General features: G+C 36.9%; 1 protein-coding gene across 6 annotated transcripts in view; it reads left to right on the top strand.

Moving 5' to 3' along the window:
• Window positions 1-27,777, top strand: part of GLT1D1 (glycosyltransferase 1 domain containing 1) — a 59,145-nt gene that overhangs the window by 26,110 nt on the left and 5,258 nt on the right. For all 6 annotated transcript variants that reach the window (XM_062010024.1, XM_062010022.1, XM_062010021.1 and 3 more), the window contains 5 exons: window positions 8,253-8,348; window positions 9,413-9,462; window positions 16,335-16,378; window positions 17,820-17,940; window positions 24,250-24,348. In XM_062010024.1, the coding sequence (XP_061866008.1) occupies window positions 8,253-8,348; window positions 9,413-9,462; window positions 16,335-16,378; window positions 17,820-17,940; window positions 24,250-24,348 (410 nt within the window). The remainder of the gene's footprint in view (window positions 1-8,252; window positions 8,349-9,412; window positions 9,463-16,334; window positions 16,379-17,819; window positions 17,941-24,249; window positions 24,349-27,777) is intronic.

The raw sequence follows: 27,777 nt of genomic DNA, 5'->3' as shown, positions 1-27,777 counted from the left end.
TTATGATTAAAAGAGCAGTCAACAGATTGAGGAGGGAGAAGCTCCCCCTGAAGTGCATTTCATCTAATATATTAGAGAGAGTTTTTTGCCTAATGTGTACTAATGCAAAAGTGCAAAATAATTCATAATGTACATGAAAAGCAAACTAAAATGTGACTGTAACATCTGTGCCTGTTAAATAATAACTTGAACATTTCATCATATTATTCAGTATAGTTTTTTATGACTGTTTCATCTCACATCTTACCATTCTTGTCTCTATGTCTGTCTCTGGTGGCAGCCTACAATTTCCATTTCGTTCAATATTGCACATGGAGGCAGGTTTTTTGGCTGAACCTTTTTGCTTACCACAGACTAATTAGGAGTTCACACTGAATTGCTTTTCTGGGAATTTGCAGTTTCAAAGTGCTTAAAGTTCTTCTAAACTTGGAGCAATCAGTAGAAAAATATTCAAAATAGAAGTCAATTTTGCTCAGAAGAATATGATTTTGATAGTGTAGGCTCGCACCATGAAGTGCACTTGAAAAAATCCCTAGCTTTTATGCAGCAAAAGCTGTCCAGTCTTGTTCACCTCATGGCATTCATGATCTTTCCTTTTTTTTTTTAAAGCCTTTTTTGTTCATGAAGTTCTGTTCCACATCTAAAGGCATTTAATGATTTTTATGAGAAATATTTCTCCAGATAACTCTTGCCTGTACCTTTAGCAGTATCCTTTAACATTCATCAAATTCAGAATTCCCAGGACTGAATGTAAAGAAACCACAAATGCCCTGCAGTGCAACTTGTAGTACATTTGAGGCATAAGCACTAAATATCCTTGGTGATCAAGACATACATTGTCAAGTTATTCTTTAAAATGTAATAGGGCCTTCAGAATATTTCAGGACTTTTTTTTCTTAGAACAGACTTCTTTATTTTCTTTGTATTGATTATAGCCTCTTTAAATCAGTGTAATGGCTTCAAAGATAATGTAATGGTAGATTTAAGTGGTATAAAGGCATGAAACACATTTTACTGTGGGAGACTTCCCCTCACCCCTCAAATGTGAATGATACTAAACCAAAAGCTAAGGAATCCCACCTTCTTACACTTATCATTTGGTAGTTTGGGTTGCTAACATAAATAGCAATTGCCTCATCCAAACTGAAGCAGTGCTGTGAAAGGTTTGTTGTTGCTGTTATTGTGGGTGCAATACAAGCTCAGTACCATAATCATGGAATGGGCATTTTTTTCATAGTCTCAGCAGCAGACTTGAGATTTGCAGAGGTGATGTTTGTGTGGTGTTAGTGTGCTGGCTTCTAGCTGTAGTTTTTTCAGTGGCTGACTGTTAAAACATTTATTGGCTAAATCTACAAAAAAAGAGCTTTCAAAGTTAATTTGCATTCTGGTTACAGTCAGCTTCATAGAATTTGTCTTATGTGGATGAGAGCAGGAATAAAATAAAAGCAAACCAAAAAGATGAACCAAGTGCAGATTTCAGCACAGAATTCAAGAAAACAGTGTTTCTGGTATATTTAGTAACTCAAACTGTTTAGGGAAGTATGTGTCAATTTGGAGGTCAGGCTGGATGATCAAAATGTTTTTCTCTGACTGTCTAATACAGGAACTTGTATACAGCATATTCAGTTTTGTTAGGAATTTTAGATGCTTATCTATAGACTTGAGAAAGACAATGAAAGTTCAGGTATTTGCTGTAAATTGGATTGATAGAAAATGATAAGACAGTTGAAGTAAATAGAAAAACTGGGATTGGTCTTTTCTAACAGCTTAAGGATGGAGCTACTTAAGATCATAGATAGGCTTGATGTCATCATACCATGATGAAAGGCTCCTTTTCATTTCAGTGGAATGTGCCTGAAGCTTTTAAGATGTAAACTCTAATAATAAACACTTAGACATCATGTGATTAGAAGATGTAGATAACTAACAAAATCTATAGTAATGAATTGAGAAAGCTTGTTTACTCAAGAGATAGGGGTAAAAAGTCTTTTCCTGGATGGTGATGTGGAATCACAGCATCAGATGCTTGTTGCACTATCAAATAAAATATGCAATATACTTCTGTAGTTTGTTTGTTCTACTCTCAAATAATTTCTGCTTTGTAGCATGACTATTTTGAGAGCTGGAAAACTTTACATAACCTGTCAGTACACAGACAGAGTTTTACAGAGGCATTGTATTCCCTAAAGCTCTGCTGGAAAAACAAGACTCACATCAGAAAAATTAAATAGTAAACGTTTGTGCAGACATATAGCTGACCTTAGAAATAATGACACGATAGCAGTAGTAAACTGAATTCCCCAAAAGATCTGAAAGCATAGAGCATTTTTGTTGTCTGATCTGATAGAAATAATAAGATTTAGAGGAAAAAAAGGATTTCTGGAGAATTTTGCAGTCTGACTTTTCTGGATCAGTGGTCTGGCCATGGAACATAACAAGTTCATTTAACTCCTGTTGTCTTCACAAACATATCAGCAACTCTAGCAATTACTCACTATTGAGTGTGAGTACCAGTATGAACATTTTGGATATAGTTATTAACTCCACTTCCCCTTAATTTCTAAGAAACCAAGTCTTTTGAAATCTCAACTTCATAAAGCATTAATAAATGTTTTCAGATCTGCAGGTGGTTAAGTATGTTGCGAAAATAAGACCTAATTGGGCTAATAATTGTTGAAATTCTGTGTCATCAGTGGCTTCAATTAAAGAAACTTCAGACTCAGTATGAAGTAAGATAGCATGTTGAAGCTGCACTGAAGCAGCACACCACCATGTCAAACAAGCTGAAAAAGTTGACTGGACTGAGAAGCTTGTTTTAATAATTACCTTTTAAAAGAGACACAAAATCAAACTCTTGGTGCCAAGAGGCTAAAAAAGCAAATGTGTAGTATTCCTGCTGTGTATAGGGAGATGATCAGAAAGAATAACTATGAATTGAAAGAACTAGAATATCAAAAATACATGCCAGAGTTGGACAACTTTATCTACATTTCAAACTCAAGAAAATAAAGAAACATTTTAGAGACTGAAATTTCAGCAGTAAACTTATGTATTTACTTTTCTAGGAGATCAGTTAATGCTTTCAGATACATAGGAGATGGATAGATGAACCATTTTCCAGAGTAAAAGGCCTGCTGTGGTTCAATGTGAAAAGAAAGGGAAAAAAAGATTATTCACCCTCACCATCTCATCATGGCTTGGTGGTTTTTCTGAACAAAAGCAAAAATGAATGACTAAGCCCAAATAATGTGGACTTGGTATTGTTCTCTAAAGGTCCATAAAACACAGCAGAAAATAGGGATTGGAAAATTCACCTTAAAATCTTCCTAATCATCCTTGACTTAGTATTAGTAAGAAGAGTTTTGACTGCAGACTGGTGTTTTTTATGTTACTGGCAAATCTGTGCATCCTAAATTCAAACCTAGAAGTCCACTATTAATATACTTGATAAAATACACTTAACCTCTAGTACAAATTGGATTTTAAGTTGTAAAAGACTTTTAAGAACTTTGGCTTTATGAGGCTGTTGGTTCAGGTCCAAAGTAATAACTTTGAAGGAAAAATAACATTGTTCTTTTTTATACTTTTTTCCTCTATTGAGGTTTTGAAAACACTCTACAGAAGCACAGGGAAAACTTTTCAATAAGTGCAATATATTTATTTTCTTTATTTGAGCAAGTGGTGAGAAAATTGCTCACTTAAAATGTTCTCAAACTGCTACTTTACCTCTCAGCAAGCTAATACTTGATATTACTCATGCACTTAGAGGCCTGAAGCTTTTCAGTAAGATCAAAGATTTGCAGTAATATATTTATTTTTACTGTACATCTATGATTACTACATTCTTTTCCTGATAGTACCTAGAGGGTTGGTGTTAAATGAATCTGCTCTTTGAAAGTCAGTTTAGATAACACTTCTACTTATTATTGCTTTTCTTAGAAAAACAATGTCCTCACTAATGCTTCAGAAATGATGTAAGCTTTTGTGTTAGCTGTCTATATTCATGTTTTGCTATCCTGGCATCTAAGTACAGATTTTTGTCAAGGCCAAAGTGTAAACTATCATAGGATATCATGATAGTAAAATAGTTGATGTGACAGTCACACAGTTTCAGAGAAGCAACAAAGTAGAAGCCAATGAAATCTTAATAAGCTGCTTATTTCCAGTGTTGCATTATAAAGATGTTTTCTATGTTTAATATAGTCTATTGTCTTATTCTGCCTTGCAACTGAAGACCTCAAAACAGTTTACCAAATGTTAAAGCCAGTGCCATTGCTTCTTGTCAAGCAATCATTAAACCTGCTTGCAGATGGATTTCTAGATTTGACAAGCTACTTCTAGGCCATGCCATGACTCAGAATTACAGCCAGCAGGAGGACATGAATCCTGAGTATTAATCACATTTCACTTATTAGCTAATGGATTTTGTGCCATGTTCTAATACTACCAGCAAATACACTAGCACAGCAGTTGGATACCCTTTTGATCATGCAATTCCACTGTGAAATTTTAAGTGCAAATGCTACATGGCTGTGTTTCCATTTTGAGCAGCATAATACCACCTCTCCTCCATCATGAAAAGGAGTCGCATGACCACGGGAGTTCCATGTCAGCCTTAATCTTCCACTGTGTCTGTCTCATTTCAGCTCACCTGCAGTTCATTTGTTACCATCCCCATGGTCCTGTGTGGCATATCAGGACAGCATACCATCAAGCTGATGAGAGAATGAGTTTTCATAATCCTATCAATCACTGTTCTTGTTTTGACCTCTCACTTCTTGCTAAACAGGTGACCTGCTAATCAGGCTCAAGACTGACTGTGGCCAGTGCAGCTGTTTTTTATAGATAAAGCCAATGTAAGAGATGAGACTTCAGGCATTGACAAATACTGACAATGTATGTTTAAAGGAGCATCTCTTACTGACATTAAACAATTACTTTTGACACTGAAGGAGATGTTGATTACAGTGGCAGGACTTGGCTTGTGTTTAGTGTAACCAGTGATTCTGAAGGATGACTGGAAAACACGCACCACGCTGTCTTTTCTTTTCTTTTAATTGCTGGTGATTATGTACAAATCTTTCCATTTTGTATTTTCTTTGTGAACCAAAGAGGAGGCATGAGCTAAGAGACAATGAAGCACAATATGCTGTTTCAAAGCTTTGCTTTTCTAACACTAACAGACACAAGCTTTGTTGTTGTTGTTGTTATTTGGGTGTTTGGCATTCAAACCAGATAGTGACACAGTGAATGTATCAAAAGAGCAAATCAATTGATTGTATTGTATTGATGTATTTCCATTTCAGAACTGAATCACACAAGGCAGCAGTATCTTATTGCAGAATAAGTAGCCTATCTGGGAAAGACAGGATGAGAGCAGAAATTCACATACTGAAAGTGATGCAAGCATCATCTTGATGTGTGAATGTAACCATTTTCAATGAATAAGCAGAAAGCTAACGAGATACAGAAGTGCTGATGGAGTTTGATCTGAAGTAGACAGAATGAGTAAACTCCCAACACTAAACAGTGGCAGTGATGTACTGGTAATGCAATCTTCTCAAGAATGTCTTTATATTCTTCTAAGGGGATTGAGTGGGAAAAGTATGCCTGTAAAAATGAATTAAGTGATGACTAAGATCTACAGCACACAATAACATAAAACTACAACTGGTTCTCACTTTACTAAATTGAATGTCAGTGGCAAATCCTTTTTTGACTAGCCCTTCTATGACAGTTTTTAGAACTGCCATGTAGGGTACAGTTTGTAGTCCAGTGTACCCAATATCTGCTATTTCAGAGTAAAGTGTGTAAAATTTCATGATAGATGAGCAGGTCTTTGTAAAGTTGTGTGTAGGGGATAGTCTGCAGTGAGAGTTCATGGTTGCAAATGTCTATTCAAAATAACAAAGATCAAATAAGTAGGCTATTTTCAGTAATAAGTATTATTTTAGGAAATTCCAGGAGTGAAATAATTAGATTGTTATTCATGAAATTATTGAGAGAAGTACCTTTCAATGTCACAGGAACTGAAAGGCAAAATCCAAATTGCAAAGTACAATTATTCTCTGTGGGGCCAGTTTCCTGTTACTCTTTCAGGTTCAGGTTTCCATCCAGGGAGCAGAATGGCTGTCAGGATTGCATAGAGTCAGCCTGTTAGGGATTTTTGTTGTCAGAGCAATGTTTAAACCCTTATCTAGTAAAATGAAAAGACCAAAAGCTACAAGATAGAAACAAAAAGATGCTAAGAGATGAAATGATGCAGTTATTTCAGGCATGGTTGATTAGGGTACTGTCACATCAAGAATGCAATAATGCTATATTCTCTATGTGAGAACAGAAAGGCCTGCTTTCCCACTACTGTCTGACTGAGCTTTCACACTAAGTTTAAGTTTGTTCCAAAACAGCCAAAATAGTTAATAGTTAAAATGCAATCTGAATTTTGCTGACACTTTCTAGTAATGTTTGTGTGAGCTTATGTCATGAATTGAAATGACCACTGCATGTCTTAAAAACAAACAATATTTGTGGCCCATTGCACCAGAAGAATGGCTTGTTCAATCCAAATGTTTGTGTATTATAAATTACAAATTATTTCTTGGTCCAATAACCAGTAAAATATGGTGTCTGGTGCAGCTACTCTTGACAGCTCCAGCTGTTTATGTTAAATGAAACAGACTCAATAATGAACCCTATGACAGGGAGCATTTACAAGCCCCTGAACTGGATTTTAATTTTAAAAGCAATCACACTTGAGTTTGTCATGAATCACCACTTTTTTGATTCTTCCCCTTCCACAAAACAGAGGTTTGATGCAGAGCTCATGCTAATCCATTTCCTTGACATGAGAGGCGATACTTATGGCATATTTCTTCCAGGGCCTGGAGCAGACCCTGAAGTGAAGTTACACACCATGAGCAAGCATAAGCTGGTACCAAGTTTGAGTGACCTTAAGTTACAAATTGCAGCAATGGAGTGATGCTGTATAAGCAACTGAGTTGTTCCTGCAGCTGATGGAGACTGGAAGGGAAAGGAAAGAGGAGGAGGAAACCTCAGAATAGGGAGCCTCTGCAGTGTTCAGCAGCAGCAGATCACCATGCCACCTCAACTGTCCTTCTCCATTCCTCTGTTAATCATAAGTCCCATAGACAGTCATTCTGACCATGCAGCAACACAGCCCTCCTGGTAGCTGTGTGACATAGCCTGGGTGTGGGACCCATGTGTTAATAACCCACAGCCTGCTGCTGAAGAGCTACAGTTTGATGCTCCCTGTTAAACTGCCCAGTGTTAGATAATACATGTCATCTGTCCTTGCCATGAGCTCAATAAATAGGTAAACAGAAGGACAGCAAACTGATTTGTTCAGTACAGTAAATCAAATATGAGCATTTCAACCCCTGTAGTGTTTATTAAATTGTTATGTGTGTTCATTCAGCAATTTGTGAATTATGCTGTTTTATCATAAACACATTTTACCAAAGTTCATCACATAGTGACCCTTCTCCAGAAGTATGTTCTGAATTAACGGTGTTGTCATAGAGCCAATGGCAACTGCAATATCATACATCAGATCTTCTTTTTCTAACACAGCCTACAAAATTATGTTTATGGGTTGTTGCTGTTTATTTGCAAGATTTTCACTGTTAGAAACTCCCATGTTGGATTTTTTTCCCCAATTATTTATCATTTGTGTTTCTTAGCAATAAGGTTAAAATAAATACTCGGTGAATGTAAGTTCTAGTTAACTATTCTGTAGCAATGTTGGCATATTAGGGGTAGAAAACACCAGGACATTTACCTGATCTTTTCTAAGAAAACATGTCAGATCAAGAGCTCTAATCCCTACTGCCGTTGATTAACTAAACCTCACAGTATCCTTGAAATAGCTGATAAGTTGTTATATGGATGCAAATTTATTCTTCTTCTGGGTAGAAATATTGAGAAACACACTGCTTTGTACAGTTGCCTAGTCAGTCAGAGCTGGCTTCTGATGTTCAAGAATACTGGCCAATGGATTTTTCTCCAAAGCCTACACGTTCACTGCCTCTGGAAATAAACTCCTGTGCCCTATGAAATGATGTGCATGATTAAGTTCTCTACTGAGTTGATTTGAAGGCTGATGTGAGAGCAAGAAATAGAAGGAACAACAATAAAAAATGTTCAGAATCCATCGTATTGCTGCTTTCCCCACTGTACGTGCTCATTCATTAATCAATTTTATCTGCATTCATTTATCTGCATATTTGTTACAGACATTCCTACAGATACAGGCAGTTTACATATGTTTCTTCTGATATGTGGACTTCGAAGAATCAAAGACCCTTTATATTTAGTAGATGTATTTTCAGGTAGGTACTTGCAATTTGAATACCTTTGTTTTGTCTCTGCTTTCAGGTGCATTTCTTTTAATGTTTATAGGCTTGACATAAGCTGTTTTATTCGTTGCAGAAAACTTCATCATATATTTACATTAAAGAAAAGAAGTGCTCATGTAACCATTGATCTGTTCAACACATTATTTCTTTGCTGAGTCTTTGCTGAGTCTTCCAATAACAGAGCATTCCAATCAAAGCCATATTTGATGATTTTACTTGCTGGGAAAACTGTTTTGCTGTTACATACAATATTAATGGAAGACAAGAGCTCACCTACTTCAAAATAACGTTTTAATCTTGCTGTCCTGTGGCTGCTACATTGATTTGCATGTGTGCTAATTAATGTAATTGAAGTTACAGGCAAATTTTTAGCAAATTTTATGGCTCAACACTGTAAACTAGGCTGAAGTTTTCTTGTAGTCACATAGGTGAATGTTTTGCCAGGTTCTCTTTGTGTCTGTAAAAGGATCAGGTATTCCAAGGTGAAAATTCAGCCTCCACTATTCAGTTTACTTTTATAAGCCCTTAACCACCTTGTGATGCCAAGTAACAAATGTAGTTTATTAATTCAAGTAGCCAGTTTTGTTTTATTCTGGTGTTGAAAGAGCAGCAGATTTCTTTTGTGCATATAACTGTGTATGAATTGTAGTTAGTGGCTGCAGTTGCTTACAAGTGTTGCTTCACTCAGGAAAAAAAAGCAAAGCATTTTGTCTTAGTGGCCAGAGTCACTGCATTATATAGGCCATTGTTCTCTTGAGATGATTCAAAATTCATATCTGAGCTTAGTTAAGTAACCTTTGAATCATGAGAGATTGCATGAAGCAGAAATGCTAAATATTAATTTTCTGATATGCTAATCATTTGAATTCTGAGGAGTACTGTGAGGGCTCAGCATGAAATCTGGTACTCATTCAGTCTTTTAAGTAGTAATAGAATATTTGCCTAATTCTTTTATTCATGCAGCTATTTACATTGATTTCAGAGAAAGAATTAAATTAAAATGTAATGATTAACAAAAAAAAGATATTCTGTTTTAGATTGGCACAGGAAGGATCCCCGCGTCTATCTGGGCATAATTGGACCTGCAGTAAGTTATTGTTGTATTTTATCTTTATTGAATTGTATCTTTATTCCTGAATACTTCCATTTACACACATCTGAGACATTGCAGTGATTCTTTCCAAACTCTACCTAAGTCACAGGACTTCAGTTACAAACCTAGCAGTTGTAAAGGCTGTTCACAACAGGTGTAAACTGTGGAAGTGGAAGCAATTCCAGTGCTGGGACTTCCAAAGTTTGGAGCTATGCCATCAGCTAAAAGGCCTCACTCAGCATGAGCTCTTCTTTTGCCTTGCAGGAGGGAAAGCAGCTAAGAGGGTTTCTCTAGGAGGATGTGCACTGGGGGACCCCAACTTTATTCATTAGGAATTTATTAATGCAAAATGTTATCAATAATGCTAAAATAGTTTATAATAGCCATAGGTTTATTTCACATATACTGATTTGTTGTTGTTGTTGTTTGGAAGGCTTGGGCTAGTTTTGTAAAGGGCATTTGCAGCAGGACCACAGTCATGTCATGTCTAGCTCAAGCATATGACTTGATAATACTATTAATCTATTATGGTCTCTCAGAACAAAACATTTAGTGTTTCATTTGACTACACAAACAACTATTGAGGATTAAAAGTATCCAAATATTTGGATTCTGATAGCGGCTTCTGTTTCTATACCTGTGGGCTAGTATAACGCTTTGTAGAGAATCAGAAAGTACTAAAAATGAAAACCCTTGCAAATAAAATATTAGAAATGCTTGTTTCAATGTGAACAATTTATAAATGAGTCCATCAAGTACTTTGAAAGGCAACAGTTGTCATCTAGAAGAACTTTTATAGACAATAATGTTAATGAGGATTTTTAATACTGTGAAAATGATCTCAGATGCTCATTATCCTTGCTCTTACATCTTATGTTCACGTGGAGGACTGTGTCTTTGTTCCATTACATTTAGGGTTTGATGCCATTTCGGGTAGTCTCAATTTGTACACAATTAACAGTTGGCAGCAGGTGCAAAATGATGTTAGGTTTCTGTCTGACACCAGACAACAAGGACAGAGATTGAGTTGACAAAACTGATAGAATCTGAGTGCACTAAAGCCTGCGATAGTGATCTCTGAGAGGGAAGGTGGGGATGAATGAAATAAATACAATCCGAAACTGAGTTGATCTTCTATGTCCACGTGTCTGATTAAGCATAGAGTTGGTATCATTCCTTCCAAATGACTTGTATATCTTTTAGTGAATGCTGGACAATATTAATGTGAGATTTCACTTTTTCCTCCTAAATCATAAACGTCTGCTTTAATGAATTTGAAAGTTACAACTTCTAATTCTCTCTTTTCACAACAAGATCACTCAGTTAAATGTCAGCTCCTGTGTGACTGCTAACTCACAAGGGCGTTGCTGTCTCAAAATGTCATCAAGGGCTTCTCAGCAATGATTTGTTTTTCATGAAGCACCAGGTCCTGGAAGAGTTGAAAATCAAAACTATCACTGCCATTATGAAATAGTCTTCTAGTTGTGGAGGAAGGTTTGAAAACGTGGTCTTATGATGCACAAAGGTACAACTATTGAACCTTCCCAACTCCACCCCATCCTTTTTAAATCAAGCATGATTTTTAAAGTAACATGACTAACTTCTCTGAGGAGGGAGGTATGCATCACTTTAGCCAAATCTGAGTCTGTCCTGAATGCTTAAAAGGGAGTAAAAGTTTGCATAAATTTTATGCCGTCCCTTCCTTTCTAACGATCTCTTAAAACTCGGTGTTTGAGTCTCCGTCATTGTTTCCAGTTATTTCCACTTTGAGATCTGATTTCACCTGCAGAGACTGTGGTCTTTCCAAAGGAACCATCCATGAGCATGTAAATAATTTCTGATAAGTACAGCGCTGAAAAACAGCAAAACTACAAAATGCATGGTTATGATCAGAACCATGAGAGAAAGGTGGATATTTCCCAAATCTCAAACTAATACCCTACTTCAATATTTGCTCTCACAGTATTTGCTATGGGTCAGATCTTCAACAGCAGTGACCACACAGTAAATTACTGAGGGAGAGGGGGAAAGATGCCTCTGAGTTGCTGAAGTGCTTCTCCTAATTCTGTTGACAAATGAGGTTCATCCCCACAGGATCCCACAGCCCTGCACAGGGACCAGGGCAACTGTCCTGCTGCTTCTGCTTCTAGTATGTTGTGCGTCAAAGGAATATGGGCTAACAAAACTAACTGCAGGACTTTTGAGCAAGAAGTGAGCTGTGCTGCATGTATATCCATAGCAGCAGAAATCTTGAAAAGGCAGCCTGTGTCTGCTTAATCTAACCAGTGGAAAAAGTATGAGTAGGCAGCTGTATCATATGAAACAAGCTCTTGCTGATGCTAAAAGGGTACTAAAAGCTTCACTGTTTCATCTGGGTAATGTGTTTGTGTTTCTCTATAAGTTTCATCTCTGATTCATCTTCACATGAGCCTGCAAACTTGCAGGCAGTCTGTTTTCTAAGAAAATAAATAGAATCCGAATGGGCAAATAAGATGTATTTTTCTATTTTCTCATTCAGTTTTGTTCTTAGTAAATTTGGGGACATAGGATTTTATTTTTAAAAGCTGTTATTACGTTTTTATTTCATCTGCATTTTTGTTCCACACTAATACACAAAATGATTTGAAAGTGAACTGGTGTGGAAGGCAAATCTAGAGCAGGTGTAATGAAGCTGTGCTTTAGAATCCAAAGATGTACTTGCTGCCTCCAGTGAGGATTTTAAACATTTTAGTCGTCTTTTTAAATTTGCTTCACTTTTTCAGAAGCTTTCCAGTCTTTCCAGTGAGCTACCAGAAATAACCCTCCAGCACTGCATAGGCTGGATCAAGGACTGTACCTTCTTAAAACATTTAAAAACATATTTGGCCCATAGTACTAAAATATTGCTAAAGGATGAAAATAAATCTCAGCTCTGTTGCTATTTAGCTGTACTTTTCTTATTCATGCTGCATCTCAAACCACAAAATCAGTGCCATTATCTGTGAAGCAGGTCATGCTTATTGTGAATATTAAAAAATCCCACACACTGAGATTATATTAATTAAGAATATAAAGAACAAAGGCCCACACACTATTTTCTGGTTTGTTTGCAAATAACCTTTTCCCTGCATTTGCTGTGCATGATTGTCCCAAATGGTGCAATCTAAGTAATGCTGCAAATTCAGTCCTGTATAATGGAACATTTTTAGCATTTGTCTCCTCTTCCAGTTGTCTTTTTGTTTGTTTCTATAATGCAACTTGAAACAATTGCTGACTTTCAGTAACTCTGTATTCTAAGAATAGAAGTTAATGAAACTTTGAAACAGTTAAGGCCACAAAACCTGCATTGAGTTGTTGGGTAACCTCTTGAAGCCTGCTTTGTACTCTGCCTAACCATTCTAGTTCTAGTTCTTAACCATTCTAGTGCACAGTACAGAGTGTTACTCTGTTTGTAATGATACTGTTTTCCATTGACAGCTATTTTTCCTCTGTCCAACTTCTTTCCATGCCTATTGATACAGTTTTAATTGTGTAACTGCCTCCACAGATGGATGGAACTATCAGGTCATGTAGCACATCTCTTTAGAGTGGATGATTGTTAATCTAGTGTTTGTATTCTAGGCTAGTTCTTAAATGAAACAGCTGTTGACAGAACTAAACTAAGTAATTAGAGGAAGTCTAGTAACCTGTTCCAGAAATATACAATAATTAGGAAAATCAGGTGAGAGATAAAGGTACAAAATTCTTTAGCCTGCTGAGGAATATGCAATACTGCCAGCTACATCTTGAACAAATGCCCTTCTCACTGGGGTATTTTTTAAAAGGTAAGAGCTACAGCTACCATTAAGCTGACGGCTCTTCTAACCCTTTATTTGCTTGTTCTTCAAGTAAAATTCCCTGAAAATGAAACTTTTTGCAAAAATGGTGAAATGAGCTGCCCTAATATTTCTTTAAAAGGTTATATAGTTTTCTTTTATCTCTGAAGTTTTACTAATTTAGAACTGAGCTGCCAAATTGTTTTAGCTAAGTTAAAACTATTTTTAACAAGTTGTTAATTGTCCCAAATTGCAGTGGTAGAGCTGCACACAAAGCAAGAAGACGCTGAATTTCCTTAACCATTTATTATGGAAAAGATGATGTAGAGTGATTGAGTTTAGTATGTTTGCAATCTTTTTGGTGTCTTTGCTGCAGGCAGGTTGTGTTGCATTGCACACAACAGTTGTGTTTTCAGTTGTAGGGGAAGCTTTTGGTCTCGCTGAGCCTATTGAGCAACTGATCAGATAAAAATTGTACTGTAGGGTCGCCTGCTGTTGTGAATGAAGCTAATTCCTTTCACAGTGATGCTGTCAAAACCTCACAAACCCAAGCAATTGAGCAAATTCTTCCTATTCATATTGATTTCATATTGATTATACTTGCAGATACTGCTTTTCACACTTTAGTGCTCTGGGTGATATTTGGAGAGAACTTTGAATGTACTAAGACCTCTTCCCTACAAAGTCTAGAGGACCAGAGTAGTCACAGCACTATAATGAAAATGTTTCTGGACCACTGCTTCTGTCTCAGATAGTTTTTATATGACAGCACTTTAATATAGTGTGTTTATAGAAGATTTCCTAGATTTTGATCATGGTGGGCCCACTGCTTAACAGATACCTTCATCTTTGTGCATTATTTGATCTGTGACTTTCTGCACTGTCAAACATGTAATGATATTTCTTTGCCTCTCAGCAGAGTCGAACTTCCTTGATAGCCTATCTAGTCCTGTTAGATGTGGTTTCTTGCTATGTGCCCACACTACTCTCCATATGTCATCTTATCTCATCTGTTCTGATAGAAACTATTCGTACAATGTAAGCTGCTTTCCTCTGATCTCTGCTGAAGTAATTAAATTTGCAGCTCTCTGAAGGCTGTTCCTCTGGATGGATGGTTTTTTTAACAGATGATAGATAACTGATGATCATATTTGCCTACTGTGTTGATAGGTAACAAAATGTAGCAACACTCAACCTGTAGAAGAGCTGGATCATGGAGACATTTTTGGTGGAAATAAGATGCTTTTCTTTTTGGTAGCTTTTCCTAAGACTGCTAAGTTCCTAGGCATCCTGCCATAGTCAGTTGGCTTTGGAAGCAGTCACATCTTTTATGTGCATTTTCAACTTACTGAGCAGCTTATGTTGTATCTAATTTCTGTTATATTGAGCCTGTGGTTAGATAACTGTGCCCCCTCAAGTTGCTAAATGTAGCTCAGGGGGATCACTTCTCTAAGTCATTGCTACACCCACCCTGAAAGTAATATTTGAACTGAATTCTCACTGGAATATCTACCAATAGAAGAATACAACTTCAAGGATTGTTCTGTTTATGAGGCAGATGGCAATTTCTTGTCTTTCATAGATGAGATGACAGAAATTAATATCTTACAATTTTTGTGAGTCACAGTCTGTAGTTTTTCTCATCCTTCTAAAGGCAGAAGAGCAAAAGACCATATCTTAGTGCTCATTAAATCACTTGCAAGTACTCCATTGATCTTAATGGAGAGATAGCATAGTTCCTCATGAGAGGACCTTAGCTGAAAAGATATTTGTATAAAAGTAGCAATTGTGAAGTTCAGTATGAAATATCCAAGGAACCTGTAGCATGACATACTGGCCTAGTGTGTGGATCTGGATGATACTCTGTCACCAGGGTCAGGCAGTGTTTCAGGAAAGGGCGCTTGAGTTTTCCCCTTCTGTTACCAGAAATACTTTCTTGAGCAGTTCTGCAAGCCTTTGATTTCTTGCATTTAGTAGAAATTCCTTCCTTAGCATAAGAGTGATTTGCTTGGATCTTTCAATTTCTGAAGCCATGTTTCCATGTCTTGTGTTCAAAGTACACAATCATAGTTACAAAATCTGACTTTTTTCCAAAAGAATTTTTTAAAATGCTTTGTGTTCTCTATCTCATGTGAGAAAAAACCCCAAACTAACCAAAATACTAACATGCACTTAAAAAAAGCCACGTTGTTCCCAGTACTTACAACTGCTGCATGCTGTGCAAGCTACCATAAATGAATCTGATACAGTCAGTAAGCCTTAACACAAATAAGGTTTAGTTTTGCTTTTTCTGTCTAGTTAAGGATTTCCAAGTTCTGTTTCTTTCTTTTAATCATGTTAAATGAAAATAGCAGACATAGTTAAGCTTTGTAAATTAACAAGCTGATTGCTCAGCTTGGCTTTGGAATAACTATCATGCCTTCATGTTAGACTATAGGACACTGTGGAGTTTATGAGTTTTCAAACAAATGTTTCTATCAGTGCATGATATCTGACTGTCTCAATTTACATGCAGAATGCTTCATGTGTTAACTAAAGCCTGAAAAGTTCCTTTCTTTCCTCACATTGCTTATTCCATACATAACAGGACAGACAATTGCTTGGCACATCAATGCTTGCTTCTCACTTAGTAAGTTATCAGATCGGTCATTTGAATCATGTTAGCCTTAGCAGAGTCATCTGAAAACAGCCATTCATGTTAAATAGATCTAGCTCTAATTAGAACCTGAAGCCAGAGGGATGTCAAGGGAGAAGAAAAGGAACTTCCCTTTCTGACAGTAGCCCAAAGCTACACTGCATTAGAGGAGTCACTTAAGAGGTTTAGAGTAGAATAGTCAATTCTCCCTCTGCTATACTGTGCACTCACTCTCCTAGCTGGGTATTCTAACTGTCAATCACTCATGAGAACGTTTATCTGAAGAGCTAAATGTAACCACTGAGTTACAGACCTGCAGGATGATTTTAAAGCTATTTTGGTAAAAAATGTGCTAAAATTTCTCTTTTCTGTGTATTTCAAACATATGCTCTAGTGCTGAAGTAGTGCCCTATACCTCTGTGTGTATTCCTTCCTAGGTTGATCCACTTTATACAAGTGAAGTTAAGGAAAAAATTAAAAGGTAAGGAGTCCATGTTAAGCCTTCTGTCTGCTCCAAATGAAAGCAGTTGGTTGATTAGGTTTTTAAATCATGTGCATAAATGCTCTTTTGCATAAACAAATTAAGGTACCTGCACAACTCTTGGTATATCTAACAAACACGTTCTGATTAGTTGTCATGTAACATTCTCAGACTAGGTATTCTAAACATTTTAAATGATAGAATAAGCAGCATCTCTCGTCATGTTTTGTGTGAAATCACATCTGATTTAGTGTGATTTATATTTATCATTATTTTCAGTCTTTTAATTCTTGTTTTCACCCTGGCTTCTGCAAGATTTTGCATGCTTGCTGTTGATGGGTAAATGAGTAGATGGATAAGATAATTCTGCATAGCTTTTTTCTGTCCCTAGTTTATATGCTTCCTGATTGAAGAGTATAAATGTTAGAATTGTCTGAATTGAGCAGAACAACCATATTATCTCTAATAATGTCTGATAATAAAATCTGCAGAAAATATGTGTTTTGTAGTACCATTTTTTGAGAAAAATACAACATTGGGGTTTTTTGTTTTCTGTCAGGTTATTAATGAGAAACAAGTCTCCTGTAATTATGTATTTATAACCCCATTGATAGAGTTATCTACCTCTGCAGAAGCTGGATGTTACTGCACACTCAGAAAGGCAATGTTTAATACAGTCTAGTTGACAGAGCTAGTTTTACTGTCAAATGCACTTGTGTTTCCATCTGGCTTAGTGATCTCATGTTGAGGTTAAAGAGGCAGAAGCAGGGCTCATCAAGCAGTGGAGATTCTGGCTTTTCAAAAGAGATCACTTCATCTGAGACTGAACACCTAATTACTTTACCCTTAATTCAATTGACCTTGATTAATCTGAGGAAGATGAGGATGGTAGAAATGTAACCATTCAGAACAGAAGAGTGCTTATAATAAAAGAGGAAGCAGAAAAGATGTTCCAGAACCACATTGTCCCAAATTTCAGCATGTGAAAAGTTTTCAGCTCATGCAGTTGACCATTCTGATGATCACATTTAATTTCCCTACATATTTAAACTGTGTGTTTTTCTTAAATCTCTGCATACATCCTCTTTTGATTACAAAAAACTTAAAGTTGTACCTCTATCCATTGAACTCAGCTTCTTTACTTATGCGACTGATTGTGGTTAAGAGAGCATACTGTTAAGATATCAACTCTAAAACTCCAGAGCAACAGACAATGAAGTGGCAGGTAGCAATTTGTTACTGTGCTGAGTTTATAGCTGCACTTATAGATGGAAAGTTAACCAAAACAGGGTAAAGTGGCTTGCCTATGAGCAAGCAATTGTTAATGTCAGAACCGTGCCTGAATTGCCCTGACCTCTGGCCATCATTGCCCTAAGTTTTAGGAAGGATTGTTAAAGCACAGTCTTAGGAGGTGTCCTGTTTGTCTGTGTTTTACTTCTAGGGCACCTGGAGTATATTTACTACAGGAGATGCCACAAGGTGATCTTCATGCTGCTATGAAGAGATGCTTTGCTGTGGTGAACAGCTCGATTTCAGAGGGGATGTCTGCTGCAATTCTGGAGGTAATTGCATCTTAGCAGCAAGGTTTTTCAGTGAGGTTGCAGTAGATTTGAAATCATCTTTTATCACTGGAAATGTGTGTCAACATTTTATGTCCATCTTTCAAAGCTAGTGAAAACAAAAGTAAAATATTTATTTTGGCAGGTGTTGGTAATTAAAGTTTCTTCCCTTGAACTGACAGGTTTTTATGCTTTGCTTATTCATTTTTTGAAGGACAGAATGTAATTTTATCAATCCTGTTAAATTAACAAGGCAGACCTGAGATATAAGAATCATTCTGATTTACTGGGGTTGTCACTATTCTTGATTCAACATCCACTTCCTTATAATGTTGCTAGAATAGACTTTCATTTATTTTTACATCCTTTCAAAAAGCAATCTAAGAGCTGTATTTGATTATTTAATTCTGAAATAGTTAATGAATGAATGACAGGCTCAGTTAATTTCTTTTGCCATCAGTATTGAAAATTAATCACCAGGTTTATTTCATACCTGTCAAAGTAGGGTGCTGCTTAGTAGCAAATGCTTTGTAGGAAAAAAATAAATGTACTTAAAGTGGAAGCTGCTTGGCCTTTTGCTATTCCACTGTTTTTTGGTGACAGCTGAGTGTTGGTTCATGATGATTTCAGAAGATCACATAAACTATTACATAATTTATATTAATGAATCTCTTGTTTCTGTTTCTAATGAGTAATCACATGTTGCATTTCCAGCATGCTTTTCTTCCACACATCTGAAAGTCTTCATGAGTAATAACTAAGTGAGCATTGTAAGAATGATGAAAGTTAGATGATGGTAAGATAGCAAATGTGTATTTCCTTTCTAAAATGCCAGTGCTCAGAGGTTGAAGCAGATGCTGTTTCACAGCAACAATACTCTATAAATCATACAGACTGTAACGTTTCCAAACTTACCAGTGTGGCAGGCAGGACAAAGTTTGTGTGCTCAGCAGTTGAGATGAACTGGAGTGTGCCAACACAGTGCACAGCCACAACTAAGTCAGTGACTCAGAGAAGTAAAAGTTAAATAACTGTCACCTCCTCCTCACCAGTTATTTGTTCTATACATCTATATTAGAATAGTTAGTATTACTTTTTAATCTTACAGGTAGCTGTGCACATCATGTGTTATGATTGGAACATTTAATTCCACTGAAGATGCTAATAAAACACAAGTTAATCAACATTTAATCTACTTCTAAGTCTTAATCTGCCGTCTATAGCCAAACATGCTAAAATAGACTGGCACATGAGCATAGTGGAAAAATTAGTCTCTCTTCTAAGTGCAAGACAGTGGAAAAAATTAATTCTCTCTTCTAAGTGCAAGTCTCTTGTAGGCTCTTGGCTATTTCCTTGTACATGATAACTTTTTTGTAAAAAGAAGAGAAAAATGAGATGGTAGCTGGTAGCAGCTCAACCTTTTGTGGTAGGTATTATGTTACTACACCTACTCTATACAATTATGTAAGAATTATTATAGAGAACTGTAAAAAGGTGACATATTCCTGTTTGGAAATCATCATCTCCTGAAGGGAGATTCTCTTCTCAGGGAGAAAAAAGATTTCTATAACCATAGGTGGAACCCACTTCTTTTCACCAGCCTCAGTCCTATATTGGCTTTCCTGAATAGTGGAAGGACAGCCTAATCTGTGAAGTGATAACTCATAACTTGGAGTTTATCATGAATGTCATGTAACAGGGATAAAAAGAGCTGGCATGCTTTCAGAAGCCTGAGCATGCTGGTTCAGGTGTGTATTGGTTACAAGCGAATGAGTTATCAATTACAGGTGCAAACTGAAATCTTGCATTATGGGAAGGAAAGTCCAATAGATGTGGCACAGATGTTGTGAGATAATGGCTCTGGTCCCAGCTGGGTCAGGATTTTCTACAAGCAAAGTTAGGTCTTTAGTTATCTCTTGAGAAGCTTGCCCTTTTAGTACTTCAGACCTATTTGAATTCTTCTTCTTTATAAGTTATAAAAGTTCTTCTAAAGTTGTAAGGATTTTGGTATTTTGTGTCTGTTTACTAGACAGTTGTACAGTGGGATTTGATGATGTGCTTATAAAATATCCTACTGTAAAAACCTGTCTCTCAGAAGAAGTGTCAATCTAATAAAGTTAAGTCCCTGCCTGAGATGGCCAGCAGTAGGAAGGGCCATCTGTTATGATCTTGTTAAATTAATAAGGCAGAAAACTATGTATAAAACTCTTTTGGTCCTAGGCTGGGAGATAACACCATGCTTGAATTTGGAAAGGCAACTTTCATTCTCTTGAATGTTCAAAATTTAACAAGGTCATGAATCTGTAAGCAGTATTCTAGTATGAGGTAGATATATAATAGATAAATGAGATAAATATGTAATTATGTCTATTTCAACCTGCCTTAAGGTACGAAAGGAATGAGAAGCCATAACTAATTACTTTGTCATCTAGTACTGATTTCTCAGAGATTTTGCTGTAACTGATCTATTTTCTGTTTGGCATTTGAAAAAGAGAAAACAAGCATTATATTAAGCTTTTAAAATACGTATTCCTCAGAAAGTTCAGGTCTGCATGTTCCTGGGCATGTGCTGATGAAAAAGACACTGCTATTGGAAAATGTTATGTGTTCTCTATATAGTTGGTAACAAAAAGGTTTTGATTCCGGCATCATTTAATTGGAGCACTTCTTTCTGTGCTCCCACGAGTATGCCAACTGTTGTAAAAATCATTAGGGTTGTTTTGCTTTTACAACAACAATTAAAAAAAAGAAAACATCATAGAAAAGAGAGGTGGCCAGACTCAATTCTGCTCTGTGGCAAAATCCAGTCTCAGAAAACAAGATGTACAGGTCTACTAGTTTGCAACATAAGCCATAGCAACCTATAAAAATAAAAAAGCCAAGAGGTGTTGTAGAGCAGTAACATTGAAGAGGGGACAACAAAAACATGCATAGGAAAAAGAAAATGAGGAACAATCCAGGAGACAAAATGCTAAATAAAAACCTGTATTTACTCTGTAAGCTTTATATAGTTGGTTAGTAATGCCTCTTGAGTAAGGTTCTTCTAAAGCTGGAATTTATACCCTGAATCCTTCTGAAACAGCAATAAAACACATTTGCAGTTAGAATAATGTAACAAAACAGATGGCCAATGGACTAAAATGTTGTTCTATGCTTTTATTTGTGGAACCTAGGTCAGTGAATTATACATATTTTGAACAATGCAAATGATTGTTTTTACTGCTTGAAAATAGACTAAGTATCTAAATTAATTCTAAGCCACTTCATGCAGTAATTATTTACAGCCCAATCCATTTGTTTAAGGCTGGCTGATATAAAGGCAGCCCCTCATCATATGTATTTGGCCATCTGTTCTGTCTTTCAGTAGCTATAATGCATTGGTACCTCTGTGTTTTGGGACCTGGAAGTTTTCTTCTGTAGCAGTTACTACCCTCGCACTCTATGAGACAGAGCAAATGTCTTTCATCTTAGAGTTCAGAAATTACAGAAAATGAAATATAAGCTTAGTGATCAACTTCAGTGAATCATCAGCCGTGTGGTGTTCAGAAGAAGTGGTGAATGAACATCTCTTGAGACAGTATTTTTTTCAAACGTGGTCTACAGCCCAATCTAAACTGTTTACAGCAGTTCTGTGCCACACCATCAGATACAGCCCAGCACAGAACTGCCACAAGGCCACTGGCCCACGCGTTTGATGATCACTATTGATGTGCAGCCCAACGGCACAGTGTCCACTATTCACTGCTCTGACATGCTCAAATCCAAATTCCTCTCTGGCTTGCAGGTAACTAGTTACTTGTGACACTTCCAGACATCAGTCCTGGAGTGATTGAGCTACTTTTTTGTGTGTTTTCTTCTTTCATTCTTTCTTTCTTTTTACTTTATATATTTTAATGGCATTCTTTCCCTTGAATGGACAATCACTTGTTTGGAAAGTAGCCAGACCTGAAATACTCTTACGGTTTTGTTTTTTAAAAGGAGAAACACAGAAAAGTGAGAAAAGAGCCTTAGGCAGGTGACACTGAGCACTGCCACACTTCACTGCCACTATCAAGCTCTTCATTTTCAGTTCGGAAGTTCAAGTAAAATATCTTCATTCCATGTTCATTGAACGTGTTTGAATGAGGTCAACAGCCAGCAGACAGAGCACAAGGACATTTAAGCCTGTCAATAGCAAGGGCTGAAAGAGACCTGAATCAGATGTTCTATCTCTCTTGGAGATGTTGATGCTTCTGTGGGAACCCTGTGTAAGGTCTATGGTTGAGTAATTAGAGCCAAAAGTAACTTCCTTGCCTTGCAGATCAAAACCTGTCAGGCAGAGTGGGGCACCGCTATCTCTCCTTTCCTGGGTGAGCTTTGAAGTCCTATGAACTTTGCAGTACTGATAAGGAGATGCTTTTGTAAATCTGCTTTTGTAAATCTACTTTTTTGAAACAGATTTGTTCACTGTGTAACAATGAAGTCCAAGCAAATGACAAAATAGTTTGTGGATGGCCAAAAAATGTTTTTCCTCCCACCAGAATGACTTTATTTGTAAAGAACTGTATCTCAACAAGTTTAAACACTTCTATAAATTCAGTAGTCTGGTTTGTAGTTCTTATATTTCTCATTCTGGTTTGTGATCACTTCATTAATCTGTTTGCCTGAATTACCTCCAGCTGATCCAGTATTCTCTGACAGAAAGTGTAGAACAGGTTATTTCATCAAGAGTTGTTATGATTTTTAGAGCTGACTGCTGCAAAGCAGATGCTGGTGCCAGAAGGACTATAGAATTTTTATGTCCAGAGTAAATTCATCTGCAGTGGTGTTTCAAGCAGTGTTTCTCTTGGCCATTTTAAGCTATTAAGATATGTTGCTAAGTCATAGAAGTCTCTTACTGTTCAAAACATAATTGGTTCTGTACATTATGAGGCAGGATATTTTTATCCTCAGTTTTGTCCAAACTCTAAGGAAGCATGATTTCTTCTTGGAGTTTTGTTTTCTTGCTATGTAGACTGAAGCTAAATTGCTCCCCATCCAGGAATGTAATGACAGTAATTAAAGATGCATTCACTCTGAAGTGACAGGGAATCAGTATCAAACATATTGAAGATTTAGGGGAGTGAATTTCTTTCTCTTGTTTGACACTGTGATAATTGTACAATGGGAGTTTTTCTGGTTTTACAGTCAGTGCATCTCAAGACTTCCAAATCCGTCAATAGTAATTAAAGTTTCAGCTCAGGATAAGCAGGAGTAATAGAGTTGAGTGGCCAGGGTTTGCACACTAGTTACTTCAAAATCTAAGCTGTATTTTTTGAGGCTGCCAGGCATTAGGTCTCTTAGAAATGATTAACTAGGTCTGAGTGGAGGCTGTGCTGCGTCTCTGCTCCTGATTCTGCAGGCGACCATGTTGAGACCTCACACTTCCCTTCTGATTTAGATGTGTAAGCATACATGCACACATACATATACATACAGATAAATGAATAAATACATTAAGCAACCAGCCCATCATTTCTGTGGAATAAAATCTTACTTCTTCAGTTGTATTTGTAGGTCTCTAAGGAGACCTATACCAATAGCTTTGTAGATAATACGTTTTGAAAGCGTAATGCGTTCTGAAAGAATAACCTTTTCTCTCCTCCTTGGTATAGCTCAGTCACAGGTTGCATCACTGCATCTTTCTGTGCAGCCCCTGAATGCTCCAAGTCCAAGACAGGCTATAGTAACAGATGTTATCAAATGACCACATCACCACAGAAATCAGAACTGAGGAGTCAGAGACAAGTGATGTCCACGGTCACTGTCACTGAACTGCCCACATCTCTGGTTCTGCATGTTACAGAAAATCTGTGAAAATGTGTTTTAATGAAACATGAGAACAGGTACTTTGCTGGGGAGAATTGCCTTTTTGTGCCATGAACTAATCTTCTCATCTGTGCACAATAACAGTAGGAGTTACAGCAGCAACCTTTGATCTGAACTTGAATTTTATCCTCTTCAAGTCTGCCACATGTCAGGAGCTTCCAATGGGAAACAAGCTGCTTACTTTGAGGTGGAAAGGAATAAAAGATGAAGCAGGTATCCACTGACTTTCTGGATTGATCACTTCTGATAATATGTTCAAAGTTACAAGACTAACAAAATATTAGATCAAATATTTCAAAGAGGTTCAGTGTAGAAGATCGCTGTGGACATGGTATTGCTCAACTGAAAAATTGGAGAGATGGGAAAGAAGTTTGTTGTTTCTGCTTTTTTAAAATTATTATAATTAACATCTCACATTCCCTGAATCCTAACAACCTGTTGTTTCCTTTTCCTATATTCCTCTAGGCAATGGATTTAGGTGTTCCTGTGCTGGCAAGGAACATTCCTGGGAATGCGGCGATAATAAACCATACGGAAACGGGACTGCTATTTTCAAATCCTCAGGTAAGAAAACAGCAAATCCTTAGACCTTCCCCTTCCAAAGATTAGGCTCATTTTCCATTACATGCCTGTGTCTATCTGGATATTTGACCTTTCTTTTCAGCATTTTTTCTCAGATTCTTCCAAAAACCCAGCCTTGAAGCTCTGCTGTCATCTCGCGTTCACTTTGCAGTTCACTAAACTTTTACTAGGTGTCAGCCTTGCTGAATGTTTGTCTATCCTGCGCTGCTTTAGAGGCAGCTGCCCGAACGGGCTCTGTTCTCCACAACTTGTTACACTTCAGTTTTGAAGGTTCCATAAGCAAACCCTGGAAGAGATGCTATGCATATGTCGTATTTCCCTTCAAATACTAACTGAAATATGAACTCATAGTAGACAAGCGGCAGCTAACCAAAAGAGAACTATGAGCCTCAAGTTTTAGACAATACATTATCTATAGTTTCTAGGACTGTCAGTATAATGGAGTTTTTGTGAAGTGGGAGTGAGGAGAGAGGGAACAAGACCCATATTTGAATGCTGGAAATTTTCCTTTCAGTATACTTTCCTGCATTATGGCTTTGCTGTTACATGTTCATGTATGTTGTGGAAATGGTTTCATTGCAGATACAGATTCTCTCAGTGTTTTTATCCAACTTAAGATTAAAATAACTGTACTAGAATAGTCCATCTGAAAATTTTACAAAGTAGAAAATGTATCCTATTGATTTCCTTTGTGGAGTGTGTGATTAATGCATCCTATTAAGTTGTGTTTCAGGAAGGTGAACTCTCTCAGTTGATTTTGGAGGGGTTTTTTTAATAGAAAAATTAATTCACCTCATGGTTTGTTTTGTTTTGTTTGTTTTTTTCTGGACTATTCAATGTTTCCAATGGATTCTGTTAACAAAAAAAATAATCTTTATTAACTTCTGGAATGTATTTAGTTATGGAAGTGTTCTTTCTTCTTGCAATATCCTTTGGAAATGGGCTACTTCCAGGCTAGTGAGGCTGACATATAAAGCTGTCTAGTAAATTATTTGTACATTTGTTCCCTACAAAAAGCCCATTGACTTCCAAATGCTTCTTCAGAACTCCAAGGATATATGATCAGGTTCAACACACAGACTGATGGCTCTCTCCTAATATTAATTCTGATACATTCTGTTTCTTCCCTCAATGTGCCAGTTACATTTGGCTTGGAATTCAAATACATTATTCATACCAGACCCAATTAGCTTTATCATACATGCTTTAAGAAGCTTCTGTGATCTCCAAGCATCCTACATTCCAAGTGTTTGTTTGGAATTCAGGATCAATTAAAAATATGCAATACATTTCCTCACTTAGAGGAAAGTACATCTTTAAACATGGTAGTCCCAGTGACATCAGTGACTCTGTACAAATGATCAAGGACAAGAGTCACAGAGTCTGTATGTCTGGAACACTGTAATCTTCATTTATGTAAACCCCTTCTGTCTGAGCTTTCTTCTCTGCAACATGCTATGCCAAAGATCAGAATCCCTCCACTTCTACTGCTGTTTATTGACTCTCTTTTTTGCTATTATTCCATCTCAGAAGTCCACAGAATCTCTTTTAAGTGAAGATGGTAACTTACATTATCATATTTGCTATCACACTTCCAGGTAATATTTGCTCTGGAATCACTAATGTTTGTGCAGTCCCCTGTCTCAAGATAGGAAAGTAATATTCCTGCTTTCTCTGTAAAACAATTACTGTGTCTCATTTAGTAAACACCTTTTAGATTTTCCCTGGTGTCAAGTAATGTATAAATATCAAAGTTTGGAAATGAGTCAGGAAAATATCTGTTTATAAGGTAATACTCTCATCCCACTGCAGAGTTACTGGAGAACTTCCTTCTTGCAGAGATGAGTTCAGAATTACGATCATCACTCATGCTTCTAAAGATAAAGTAACAATTTGCTCATGTTCCTTATCTCTCCAAACCATATCAAATACCGTTTGAAACCACTGTACACACTCTCTCGGAGGTTGAGAGTTATATTAGATCAAAGAAACACGATCAAGTTAGAACACTTACAGTTTCAAGTTATGCCTCATATTTTTACTGTTGCAAGAGGGAACAGTCTGCCCATGGCACTTTGAATGCTGCCTGAGAAGATTCAGTCTGACAAGAGGTATTGGAAAACACATGTTCCTGTAAGAAGTTTTCTGCCTTTCGTTACTCTGGTTAGTTTGACATCTTAAGTATCTGGTAAACGATTTTCTTCTGTAACCTCAGTGGCATCAGGTTAGTTAGGGTAAATGCTTTTAATCAGAGGGAGAAATTAGTACTGTGTTTAGGTGAAATTTCCATTGTTAAGTTTAGTGGATCCTATCTGGTTGTGATAATGCAGAGTGTATCATAGGTGAAGAACAGAAAGCATTGCTTATTTTCAAGTTGTTACTGATCTGGGGAGGGAAAGCTTTACAATACAGTTAGATTAGATATGAGCAATCTTATCTTTTGAAAGCTAAAATAGAGGGATAGAAATTGGCCATTACACAATGAGAATTGTTTTAAATTGTAAATGCTGTCGGTTGTGCTCTTCTTTTCCTTGCAGAAAGTGAGCTTTTGTGGCTTACAGGGAAGCAGAAAATTTTGTGCATAATTATAACCATCATTAATCATTTGCTTTTAGGCTGAGGCTTCCTGACTGGAAATGCCTTGCCAATCACTGAAGATAATACTCTGATGGAAACAGTTAATATAAAAGTGAAAGCTCTGAAACATTTTGTCCTTGATACTACCTCATGTGTGCACATTACTTTTAAATCATGGTTTGATCCTGCCACTATTTGAATTTGCAAGTTTATGAAATATTTGACATTGAGTTCATGGGATCTGAAAGAAAAAAATAAGAGGTAAGAATAGGGCAATAAATAATGCAAAACCATGTTAAAAGGGAAGACACAAAGAGTTATTTATCATCCTAAGTTTCAAAATTACATGTTTAGCATCTGTAAAAGCTCACAGAAGGAGCTAAATATACAGAGGGAGGTAAATAAACTTCAAAGCCAATAAGAGAGAGGCCAAAACATAAAGAAAGTTTGAGAGAGAGCAGGACCTGGAAAGACTACTGTTAGCAGAGACAGCTTTTGAAGTGGTGAGAGGGAAACACAGCTCAGCTGACTACAGGCAGCAATACATTGAAGACACGTTGATCTCCTCTGCCAAACATGGGACAATGCCATTTTTGCCAGGGCTTCCAGCCAGAATATAGCCAAAGCTTTTAGACTTTTGAATCTTCCTGTTTTGGCAGTGCCAGAAATCCCTGTTTATCCTCCCCTGGAGATGCTGGCCCGTTGCTCTGTGCAGTACACAGATGTGCCAGCGAACTTCGGAGCTGTGCCTGCCACGAGGTGCATCTGTCGGTGTCGTGAATTTACAGCTGGCATTTGCCTTCCCCGGGGTGATTCTCTGTTGTTTGAGAATCA

The sequence above is a fragment of the Colius striatus genome, chromosome 17 (genome assembly GCF_028858725.1).
Source record: "Colius striatus isolate bColStr4 chromosome 17, bColStr4.1.hap1, whole genome shotgun sequence".
Lineage (NCBI taxonomy): Eukaryota > Metazoa > Chordata > Aves > Coliiformes > Coliidae > Colius > Colius striatus.
Note: the sequence above shows the minus strand (reverse complement) of the source record. Positions and strands in the feature narration are given on the sequence as shown.